Source organism: Hylobates moloch, unplaced genomic scaffold (genome assembly GCF_009828535.3).
Source record: "Hylobates moloch isolate HMO894 unplaced genomic scaffold, HMol_V3 SCAFFOLD_6, whole genome shotgun sequence".
NCBI lineage: Eukaryota > Metazoa > Chordata > Mammalia > Primates > Hylobatidae > Hylobates > Hylobates moloch.
The window spans coordinates 14,890,290-14,901,293 of record NW_026652281.1 but is presented as its reverse complement, the minus strand read 5'-3'; the positions used below and the strand labels follow the sequence as shown (position 1 = coordinate 14,901,293).

Genomic DNA, 11,004 nt, shown 5'->3' with positions numbered 1-11,004 from the left:
AATAAAAGAAAAAAGTAGAAACTGCATAGTACATAGAAATCTCATACCAAGAGACGAATCTAATCAGGCAAAGAAAAATGTACAACACTCTTTTACCCAATCTTAAGAATGCTGCTTAATGCTTTCTGGGATCTTGCCAAAGACAAGCTATCTTTTCAGGTGGAATTCTGCCCTCTAGTGTACAGTTAAAGCCCCATGAAGCAATAATAAATTACTGTTTTAAAGTTAACCAAAATATTTTCACTTCATTCCTAGAGTATCATAATCATCTTCTTAAACGAAGGTCTTCGTTTCCTTGTTCCCAAATCAATTTATATTATCATACTAAATAAACTGTATGACTATCATAACTTCACATACCTATTCTTCCCTACACATCCAAGAAGCACCTAAAGCATTTAACTGACTCACTTTTCACTCACTTTTCACACCAAGACAATTTGGCACAACAAAGGGTACAGGAATACGGCAAAATAAAGTTTTAACAGTCTGTGATCCTAGCAAACCACCATGGCACATGTATTCCTATGTAACAAACCTGCACATTCTGGAACTTAAAGCACATCCGGAACTTAAAGCAAAATTAAAAAAAAAAAAAAAGTTTGTGATCCTGATAGACATCTGGCTCTTAAAATCATAGATGTTTGAAACTTGTTGGCACTATAATTTGAGGCTAAGAGCAAAGGAAAAAGGCTGTTATGTGTAATAAAGTTCACCTCTTCATAGAATTTTCTAAGAACACTAGAATTTATTTAACTCCAGGCAACCTTGAAAATCATTATAGATAATTCCTAGGTTCAGAGTATTTGCTGTAGGTATTCAATCCGAACTGACAGAGGTTACATCTTCCTGGTGACCACAAATGAAAAAAGTTTTTGCTTTGAAAACTTTCTGGCCGGGCACAGTGGCTCACGCTTGTAATCCCAGCACTTTGGGAGGCCGAGGCAGGTGGATTGCTTGAGGTCAGGAGTTTGAAACCAGCCTGGCCAGCAAGGTGAAACCCCTTCTCTACTAAAAGCACAAAAATTAGCCGGGCATGGTGGCAGGCTCCTGTAATTCCAGCTACTTGGGAGGCTGAGGCAGGAGAATCACTTGAACTTGGGAGGTGAAGGCTGCAGTGAACCAAGATCCCCACAGTGCACTTCAGCTTGGGCAACAGAGTGAGACTTCGTCTCAAAAAAAAAAAAAAAAAAGAGAAAGCTTCTCTCTGTTTAGAGTCTCATTTAGACGCTCAGATTGGCAAGGACTTTATTTCATGACCCGAATTGTGAGATATCCTCTTCCCTCCCAAAAGGATATCACTAGACTCTCCATTCATATTTATCTCAGTTACTAGTTTAGCCTGGAATAAAAGGTTTGAATCAACAATGTGAATGAAACTACCTTTAATAGATTCAAAATACTCCAAATATTCATGGGAAAATATTTTAAAAATTATTTTCCTTATTCAATTTCTAATCTATTTACTCTGTACCTCCAATACCTATAAAGGCTTATTTTAAAACAAGTTAAGAATAAGTTAAAAACAAATGAAGCAGGGTATTAGCATCCACTGAAGAACATGAAGGTGAAAAGTCAGGTACAGGGTATTCTTGCTTCTACACAAACCATGTCATTCTGGAGCCAATACGTAAGATAACACCAGTACCACCAGAGCTGCCAAAATCAATCATTTCCATTGTCACCACTAGTTCCTGAAACACCCTATTAAAAGCTATCTCTAGCTAGTCCTATCCTGGAACAAATGGCCACCAGAAGAAATGCACTTGACACAAGCTGGGCAATGATACTCCTACCTGGCTCTCTGTCAACATATAAATTGTCCACAATGTAGGATTCATACTTCAGTAGGAATTGATTACCCTCTAGAAACAGTAAGAGCCATTATTCCCCACATCACATCTTGTCCACAGCTTCACTGTTGCTGCTGACAGGTATCAATGTACAAATACACCTGGAACTCATTTTTTTTAAATGTGCTAGACCTTCACTTTCTTGAGACAGGAATGAAACAAAAGTATAGAAAATGGTTATATTAATGAGGAAAAGCTTACAAAGGAAAAGGGGGGAAACAGTCCTCTCACTTTCTTCAAAAATAACAAAACAGCAATTCTCCGGGCGTTGTGGTGGGCGCCTGTAGTCCCAGCTACTCCGGAGGCTGAGGGAGGAGAATGGCGTGAGCCCGGGTGGCGGAGCTTGCAGCGAGCCAAGATCGTGCCACTGCACTCCAGCCTGGGCAATACAGCGAGACCCCGTCTCAAAATAAATAAATAAATAAAAAATAACAAAATGGCTTTCAAAGAGTCCCTCATCAGTTATGAAATTGAGGAGAGACTCTTTAAAAAAAAAAAACACCTATCAGGTGAATAAGAAAGAGCAGTGACAATGGCAAAGTGGCTGAGAGCCCAGGCTTTGGTCTCAAATAGATTTGGGCTGGAATCCGAGTTCGACCAATCATTAACTATGTAACTTCAACAAGTTAAGGGTGCCTCTCTGAACCTCAGTGTCCTGATCTGTGAAATGGGCACAAAGTTACTGCCTATGTCTTGGAATGTTTATGTGGGTTAAGTGAAATAATACATGTAAAACATTTAGCCTTGTGCCTTAAATGTGGTGAAGCAGTCAATATAGGAGTTATTTATTCTTTAAAATGGGGTAAAGAATATTTAACCTGTAATCTGAGAAGACAGTTATGTTTGGTATTTAATCTAGAGAACAAATTGTTTCCAAAATGAAATTAACATGGTCATCAAAGGGAAACATGTTACCCTAGAGAGGGAAAAGCAGTTGCCTACAGGAACCATGCAGGTAACATAAATGAGTAAAGCCACTGAGTAGGGACCACAAAAGGGCAAATCCCATCTACTCTGTGCTACCCCAGTGTTACCATAGGTGAAGAGGGAAGGTAGTGGCAGAAATTCTCATTTCTCAGGAAAAGCCAGTAATCCAGATTTTTATGTCAACTTTCCAGAGTTTTAAATATTGGCCAAATGAGGAGACTGGGAGAGATCACACCGTTAACTGCTCAGACAGGAAGACTCTGCTGAACAAACCAAAGATTTGGGCCTTGTGGCGGGATCAGTCACAACTGAATTTTGGCAAACCACAATGGTCAGCATTACTGTCTTCTCAGTCCTTAGTCTGAGTCTTGTATCTTCAGGATGGTAATGTGAGGGATTCTGTGTCTTCTACCTTTGGGGAAAACATTGCTACACTGATATCACCTATGATGTTGTTTGACACTCAACATTAAGGTCTTCTTTTTTTTTTTCACTCCATAGATCAAGAAAACAAGGCTAAAACTACATGGGAAAATGATGTCTTTCCCTCTTAAGTTATATTGCTTTAGGTCATTCTTAACCTACAAAGAGGCAGCTAAACAGTAGGCCCTTAATTAAACAAGTCAATGCGTAAGGGTAGGATTACAAATTTTAATGACACTGATGGTGGCCCGCTGTTGGAATAAAGTAAATAGTAAATGTTGGCTTGAAAATAGGTAGTAAATGTGGGGTTGAAGCCTGGCCAGCCAGATACCAGCAAATGCTGAGATAACTGGATGCAAGTAGCTAACAGTACTGGTAGTAAGGACTGGGGAGTGAGGGAAGAGGCGGATCAAGAGCATGGAATGACAAGACCATGAGAATTTAGACACACTAAGCTTTGTGCTTTGCTACCAAATGTAGGAGAGTAGTTTTTGTAGTTTGATTCCTGCCTCTAATTAAAATTGGGCTTATTCCATTCCCAAAACATAAACTTCGGCTTTTTATAGCCTAAGCAGCGTGCTATTTTAAACACATGGAGGAAATGCATTTTCAGTTACAAACATTTGCTCCTCTAAATCTGTTCTTATTTCTGAATCTGTGCTTATCTTAGCAAAAGATGTGGGACAGGATGTTTTACTCTCCTGCTCTGGTTTTCCTGTATTGCTTAAATCTGTTTAGAGAGAGGAAAATAAACAAATAAAGTGTTTCTGCAAGACAATTTCTATAAACTGAAGCAGCTCCCAAAATGAAAAAAGTCTGTGGGAAAAAAATATGACTGCATTAAGATAATTTTTTTAAAAAATACTAGAGTATTCCTATAGATCCTTCCCTTGAAAAGACTTTCTATACCCTGCATATGGAGTCTGCTGACAGATACTAATATTTGCACTGATAAAGTGTGCCCACTCAGATACCCCAGATCAGCTGAATTCCTCTTGGCCCCGTCTTTTCCCAAGCACAGTTGTAATTGTAAAGCTTTTTGAGATGCATTTCATAAAAATGAGCATATCAACCTTGAAAGTCATTCTGGATTTACTCAGAAATCCAAGGTTCACAGTATCATAATAAAACACGTACATTTTCATGTACAACTATAAGGACTTTTATTCAGGCACTTGGCAGACATATCCTTGTAATGTGTTATGTTCCATCAGGGCTTTCAAAGAAACTGATTTTGGTCAAATTTCACTTTACCCTGTTTATAAGGGAGTCAGCACTCTTTACTGAAAAATATTTCACTTGTATAGCTCCCAAGGTAGCTCCTGGTTGGCCCTTAGATTCCCTCTATACCCTTCCCCACATGGCTCTCTGCTCTAGGAACTGCTCTGTGAAGACAGCCTGATGAAGACTCTCCTTAAACCAAACTTTAGTTAGACTCCACTGAGCCCTCTTCTCAACTAAGGCTTGGAATTGGCCCCTGCCCTTGCTGGCCTGCACAGCCCAGTTTTAGAAAGAATTCCGTACTAAGTCAGTTTAGAGAGAATCCCCTACCCTTGATATCTGATCACACTACCCTGCCTTGAGCAAGAATCACCCTATCCTTGACGTCTCCTCTTAGTAATTTTCCATCCACTGACCACCTGCCTCCCGATTCTGCTAAAAATCCCCAGCTGTCTTTGCTGTATTGGGAGTTGAGCCCTCTCTCTCTCCCCTAGAGATAGTCTTGACACCCACTGCAATAGTTTTGGATAAAGTGTTCTCACAGTTTGTTTTTTTTTTTTTTTTGAGACAGAGTCTTGCTCTGTCGCCCAGGCTGGAGTGCAGTGGCGCGATCTCGGCTCACTGCAAGCTCCGCCTCCCAGGTTCACGCCATTCTCCTGCCTCAGCCTCTCCGAGTAGCTGGGACTACAGGTGCCCACCACCACGCCCGGCTAATTTTTTTGTATTTTTAGTAGAGACGGGGTTTCACCGTGGTCTCGATCTCCTGACCTCGTGATCCGCCCGCCTCGGCCTCCCAAAGTGCTGGGATTACAAGCGTGAGCCACCGCGCCCGGCCTAAGTGTTCTCACAGTTTTAACAAGTGTCGGAATATTCTTTAATAAACCTCAGAGGGCAATGGAGTGCCCTAAGAGGCTGCAGAGAGAGAAGAAACAGATCTGGGTATTTATTCCCTTGGCTTCCCTCTGGGGGAAGTCCATCACTTAACAGAAGGTCTCAGCTCATGTCAGGAGGTCCATTCCACCTAACCCTGTCTTCCCCTGCCATTAACTGCTCCCACTCTTGCCCTTTCAGGCCTAGGGGTAGTAATAGAGTCTTATTATTACCAGCCCCAGGGAGGCCACACCAATATTTGTATCCCTGTGGTTTTCCACCACTTTGTGAGTTATTAAACTCTCCTCAAAGTATCGTATTTGAGAATGCCATCTGTTTCCTGCTGGATCTCCCTAATGCAGATATCATCTCAGCAGATTTCTTATTCTAAAAAGGATATTAGCTCTAAGAAACGCAGGCATGGATATGACAAGCAGTGAGATTTCTACATGAGTGACTTAAATAAGCTGATTTTAAGCTGCCATTTCTCCATTCTTTAGTTATTTTCATAATTATAGTTGCAAAGAGTATTTTCTGAAACATACAGTTTCCAAGTAGAATCTCTAAGCATCAATAGGGATTATTTTAAGAAGAAATATCCAAGGAAACTAGAAGTAAAAACTGTGTTACCTGAAACTAACCAGAAACCTAAGAAGAACTTCTTTGCCTTTATTTCCATCTGGTGGTTATATCCAGAGGTAACTTTCATAGTAATACTTTTAACAAGTACAAGAAACACTGTTATAATACCACATACAAACCTGACAACTCTTAATCACCTGCTGAAGACTAATTCCATACGTTGTCTACAGCAGTATTTGTCAAATTCAGGTTGTTGATTGTGAAATCAATTCAGCAGATCATAATAGTTTTTTAAATGACATATATATACACAATAATGTAAAACAGAAAATCAGAGCATATTATACATAAGGGTAAATATTTCACCAAATTTTTATCTCACCTTTTTACATACCTATTTTTATAGATGTACAAGGGCATAATGTAAAATGTATTCCTTATGATGGGTGGCAGTCAAGAAAGTTTGAAAGCTACTGGTCTGGGTGGCCAGGTGTGGTGGCTCACACCCGTAATGCCAGGACCTTGGGAGGTCGAGGCAGGTGGGCGAGGTCAGGAGTTCAAGAACAGCCTGGACAACATGGTGAAACCCCGTCTCTACTAAAAATACAAAAATCAGCCGGGCGTGGTGGCGGGCGCCTGTAATCCCAGCGACTCAGGAGGCTGAGGCTGGGAACTGCTTGAACCCGGGAGGTGGAGGTTGCACTGGGCCGAGATCACGCCACTGCATTCCAGCCTGTACGACAGAGCAAGACTCCGTCTCAAGAAATAAATAAATAAATAAATAAATAAATAAATAAATAAATAAATATGAACAAATAAAGCTACTGGTCTGAAGAGAACCCCCTTTAAACAATACAATAAATATAAAGCCAAAAACATGTTGTTTCAGCCTATAGTTTCAAGTTTTAAAAATCCTAACCTTGATTAAAAATACAGCTCGTTGGACGGGCGCGGTGGCTCACACCTGTAATGTCAGCACCTTGGGAGGCTGAGGGGGGTGGATCAAGAAGTCAGGAGTTTGAGACTAGCCTGGCCAACATAGTGAAACCCCGTCTCTACTAAAAATACAAAAAATTAGCCAGGCGTGGCGGCACGTGCCTGTAATCCCAGCTACTCGGGAGGCTGAGGCAGGAGAATGGCCTAAACCCAGGAGGCAGAGGTTGCAGTGAGCCGAGATTGCACCATTGCACTCCAGCCCGGGCAACAGTGAGACTCCAACTCAAAAAAAAAAAAAAAAAACAGCTTGTTACCAAGTATAAGCATATCAGTAACTAAAATAAAAATTCTATAAAACAGTATTTATTCTTTTTTCTTTTGAGACAAGGTCTCCCTCTGTTGCCCAGGTGGGAGTGCAGTGGTACAATCTCAGCTCACTTCAACCTCTACCTCCTGGGTTCAAGCGATTCTGCTGCCTCAGCCTCCTAGGTAGCTGGGATTATGGGCATGCGCCACCAAGCCCAGCCAATTTTTGTATTTTGAGTAGGCATGGGGTTTCACCATGTTGGCCAGGCTGGAAAACAGTATTTACTCTTACTACATGTGACGTGCTCTGATATCTTCTCTCAATTGATGATTCCAAACTACAGCTTACAAAGTACTTGCCTAGAGTATTAACAGGGCCAGGTCTGTAGAATTCTGTTCTACAGCTGCCTTCATCTGATTTTATGTCATTTCTACAGTGGTAGCAAGCAGTCAAATCCTCTTCCTCCTTAGGTTTCTGTGTAACTACTACATGACTTCTGCTCAGTGGGAGAGAAATATCTTGAGTATGAAGCAGATAAAGATGTAACAGATGAGGAAGTAGCCCCATCCACATGTCCTGGCATTCAGTGCCATGGTACATGCTGTGAGCAGCATCTTACAGCAAGCACCAGCAGCTCACAGCCTGAGGACAGAGGGCAAGGAATGTGCGGAAACAGCTCTGAGCCAATGTCCGATGGGCACTGGAGGTTAAACATCCCACCCTCCTCAGCCCTCACTGTATTCTTCCCAATCTCTAAGTTTCCCAGCAAGAATAAGTGCCAGTCACCACCAGCAGTCACCTGCTTGATAACTCAACCTTTACTGGCTTCTTTCCTCTCTTGTACCTCTCTATTACGGCTTCCTGGAATCACCTCTCACATAAATGACATGCACTTAAACCTTTATCTCAGGGTCTATTTCTGGGTAAATGCAACCTAAGAGAGTACACTAGTATAACTCTGTTGTTTACAGCCAGGGCTGCAAACATGGGGAAGGCCCGCCCTAAAAAAGCGTGAGCTTTTTTAGGAAAATCAACACTCTTTTAAAAAACGTGGGGCTGGGCGCGGTGGTTGAAGCCTGTAATCCTAGCACTTTGGGAGGCCAAGGAGGGCAGATCACGAGGTCAGGAGATCGAGACCATCCTGGCTAACACGTGAAACATCGTCTCTACTAAAAATACAAAAAATTTGCCGGGCATGGTGGCAGGCACCTGTAGTCCCAGCTACTCAGGAGGCTGAGGCAGAAGAATGACATGAACCAGGGAGGCGGAGCTTGCAGTGAGCCGAGATCCCACCACTGCCCTCCAGCCTGAGCGACAGAGCGATACTCCATCTCAGGAAAAAAAAAAAAAAAGTGAAACAAAACTTTACTGCTCATAGCAATGACAGGTATGCTCCAGGAGGGAAGGAAGAGGGGACAATATCTGACTGAAGGGCCACAGAAGCCAGTGTAGGAGACTATGCAGAACTCCCCACGGGAGTCAGATGGGTAGTCAGGGCTATCCATGGTATGGGTCTATGCTCGCTTCCCTGTGGCAACAGTCTTAAGCCTCTCTGATTTACTGTAATACTTTACTTCCCACATTTAGGTTAAGAAAAGAATTTTTACTTCTTCCAAAAAGAATTCTAGCCTTCAGCTAAAAATAACTCAAGTAATTTGAAAAATATGAAGGGAGAAAAACTATTAAGTTCCTGACAATGTGTTAAGAAAACTATTTGTAAATCATCTTTGATCTTTTTATGTTCCTCTAAGATCACAGATGATGGGAGTGAGTGTTCATCCCAAATCTTCATGAAAAGTTCTGAAGAAGGCTGATATTTTCATTTGAAAAGTATTATTTTTAAATGTAAAATTTACATGTTCAGCTTTGTGTTCAATACTATAAACTAGGACTTCTTTTAGGCTGGGAACAAATAAGAAAGGTACAGCTAATTTTCTTCCTTTTTTTTTTTTTAAGAGACAGGATCGGCCAGGCGCAGTGGCTCACACCTGTAATCCCAGCACTTTGGGAGGCCGAGGTGGGCAGATCACGAGATCAGGAGATCGAGACCATCCTGGCTAACACGGTGAAACCCCATCTCTAATAAACATACAAAAAATTAGCCGGGCGAGGTGGCGGGCACCTATAGTCCCAGCTACTCGGGAGGCTGAGGCAGGAGAATGGCGTGAACCCGGGAGGCGGAGCTCGTAGTGAGCCGAGATCGCGCCACTGCACTCCAGTCTGGGCGACAGTGAGACTCCATCCCAAAAAAAAAAAAAAAAGAAAAAAAGAGACAGGATCTCTCTGTCACCCAGGCTGGAGTGCCGTGGCACAATCATGGCTCACTGCAGCCTCAACCTTCTGGGCTCAAGTCATCCTCCTGCCTCAGCCTCCAGAGTAGCTAGGACACAGGTGCAAGCCACCATGCCCAGCTAATTTTTTTTTTTTTTAAGAGACAGGGTCTTACTGTATTGCCCAGGCTGGTCACAAACTCCTGGGCTCAAGCAATCCTCCTGAGAAAGTTACGGCTAATTTTCCTTTGCATCTTCCATTCTAGTAAATACTGGCAAATTAAGGCAAAATAAAGGCAAAGCAGCATCATAATTCTCTTTCTCTGGCAAGGAGTTTGATCTGCAGCGAAAGAAGGTATTTGCACTGAAAGCTTCTTCAATGTGCCAAGTACATCAGGGACTGAGACTCAAATACTCACCCTGACCCGGCAGGGAGTGACGGCAGAGCTGAAGGGACATTAGCCTGTGGTTTTTCTTTCTCATTCTGCTTGAAGAAGGATTTGGCCTCTTTAGATGTGGCATCCACTTCCTTAGTTACCCTGTGACAAGGAAAAAGACATCAAGCTTACAAGAAGAATAAAGAGAAAGAAACAAGCTAGAAAAGGGAAGACAACTAGAAAAAGATCCAATGGGCTTTCAATAAATTCTGGACGCTCAGCATTATGATAAAAGTTTACTACAACTTTCTTTTTTTTTTTTTTTTGAGACAGAGTCTCGCCGTCGCCCAGGCTGGAGTGCAGCGGCGTGATCTCAACTCACTGGAGGCTCCACCCCCCGGGGTTCACGCCATTCTCCTGCCTCAGCCTCCCGAGTAGCTGGGACTACAGGCGCCCGCCACCTCGCCCGGCTAATTTTTTGTATTTTTAGTAGAGACGGGGTTTCACTGTGTTAGCCAGGATGGTCTCGATCTCCTGACCTCGTGATCCGCCCACCTCGGCCTCCCAAAGTGCTGGGATTACAGGCATGAGCCACCGCGCCCGGCCTACTACAACTTTCAATAAAGACATTTTCCCAGCCAGGCGTGGTGGCTCACACCTGTAATCCCAGCACTTTGGGAGGCTGAGGCAGGTGGATCACAAGGTCAAGAGATCGAGACCATCTTGGCCAACATGGTGAAATCCCGTCTCTATTAAAAATACAAAAATTAGCTGGGCATGGTGGCGGGCGCCTATAGTCTCAGCTACTTGGGAGGCTGAGGCAGGAGAATCACTTGAACCTGGGAGGCAGATGTTGCAGTGAGCCGAGATCACGCCATTGCACTCCAGCCTGGGCAACAGCACAAGATGCCATCTCAAAAAAATAAAAAAATAAAAAACGGCCGGGCGCGGTGGCTCACGCCTGTAATCCCAGCACTTTGGGAGGCCGAGGCGGGTGGATCACGAGGTCAGGAGATAGAGAACATGGTGAAACCCCGTCTCTACTAAAAATACAAAAAAATTAGCCGGGCATAGTGGCGGGCGCCTATAGTCCCAGCTACTCGGGAGGCTGAGGCAGGAGAATGCCGTGAACCCGGGAGGCGGAGCTTGCAGTGAGCCGAGAGCGCACCACTGCACTCCAGCCTGGGCGACAGAGCGAGACTCCGTCTCAAAAAAAAAATAAATAAATAAATAAATAA

The 11,004-nt window shown here is 43.0% G+C and overlaps 1 protein-coding gene across 1 annotated transcript in view; it reads right to left on the bottom strand.

Annotated features, from left to right (window-relative positions):
* The window catches only part of CFDP1 (craniofacial development protein 1), a 151,831-nt gene that overhangs the window by 99,654 nt on the left and 41,173 nt on the right, over positions 1-11,004 (bottom strand). Inside the window, exon 5 of the mRNA XM_032156409.2 lies at positions 9,809-9,928. Within this exon, the coding sequence (XP_032012300.1) occupies positions 9,809-9,928 (120 nt within the window). The remainder of the gene's footprint in view (positions 1-9,808; positions 9,929-11,004) is intronic.